This window comes from Austrofundulus limnaeus, unplaced genomic scaffold (genome assembly GCF_001266775.1).
Source record: "Austrofundulus limnaeus strain Quisiro unplaced genomic scaffold, Austrofundulus_limnaeus-1.0 Scaffold1813, whole genome shotgun sequence".
NCBI lineage: Eukaryota > Metazoa > Chordata > Actinopteri > Cyprinodontiformes > Rivulidae > Austrofundulus > Austrofundulus limnaeus.
In genome coordinates, this window is record NW_013954215.1 from 55,234 (window position 1) to 56,265 (window position 1,032).

A 1,032-nucleotide genomic window follows, 5' to 3' on the forward strand; every position below is an offset into this window, starting at 1 on the left:
GCCCCAGGGAAGCCGGAGCACCAGCCCCGTCTCCAGAGCCCCCCCAAGCACCACGTCTGCCCGCAGTCCAGGCCCCACCAGAAAGTCAGCCCCCACCCCCCAGGTCCCCATCCCCAGACGGCCAACGGGGAACAGGGGAGTAAAAAAAAAAACTTGAGGTGATCAGACGGTTCTGTATTTGTCGGAGATCTTCTGAGAACTTTAGAAAAGTCCAGTGATGGGTTCTGATGGATTCCTGGGTGTTTTGGGTCATTATCCTCTAAGAAAACCCATGACCATGAAACCAAGCTTTTGCAGCACATTTCTCTGCAGAAAGCCTTGATAGTCTTGAGATTCCATGGTACACTGCACAGATCCAGGACACCCTGTGCAGATGCAGCTAATCAGCCCCAGAACAGAACCGAGTCTGTTCCATGTTTCACAGTAATGTGTTTTAGGGCTGTATGATGTCAATAAARCCTGTGATGTGTGATAACTGTTTAATAATGTGATGGTGATATGACTTGTGATAAATAAAAATAAATGTTTTTTTCTGCTCTGGATTCAAAGCAAAAAACTACTAATAGATAATTTCCATTCCAACTTGATGGAGTGATTATGATTTGATGTTTCTCTGCTCCATGTTGTTTATCAGGCTGACGCTGACATCAGTGYAAACATTAGAGCCAATCATTTATTGCTATTTATGCATTTTTTGTGACATGCATATTACACTGGCTGTTGTCAGGATAGTGATACATTTGTGATATATTGTGCAGCCCAAATGTGTTCTTTCATTTCTGCATCTGTGAACATAGAGCTGATGGAAGTTGTTGCCTAAAAACTGCAGTTTTGTCTCATCTGTCGAAAAGACGAGTCATGGTGGTCATTTATTCTCTTCAGTTTGTTAATCCTGAATAATCTGAGCAGCTGTAGTCCCTGATCATCTCACTGCTTGAACAGGATCTTCTGACCTTTAACATGCTGTAGTGTCCTGGGACTGTCCTGTGGTCCATGTTCAGTGTGTTACACACCATGTCACCAAACAGCACA

The 1,032-nt window shown here is 44.0% G+C and overlaps 1 protein-coding gene across 1 annotated transcript in view; it reads left to right on the forward strand.

Moving 5' to 3' along the window:
• Window positions 1-139, forward strand: part of LOC106536431 (uncharacterized) — a gene marked incomplete at its 3' end in the record, with an annotated part of 13,898 nt that extends 13,759 nt beyond the window's left edge. Inside the window, exon 3 of the mRNA XM_014033715.1 lies at window positions 8-139. Within this exon, the coding sequence (XP_013889169.1) occupies window positions 8-139 (132 nt within the window). The remainder of the gene's footprint in view (window positions 1-7) is intronic.
• Window positions 140-1,032: the final 893 nt, after the last annotated feature.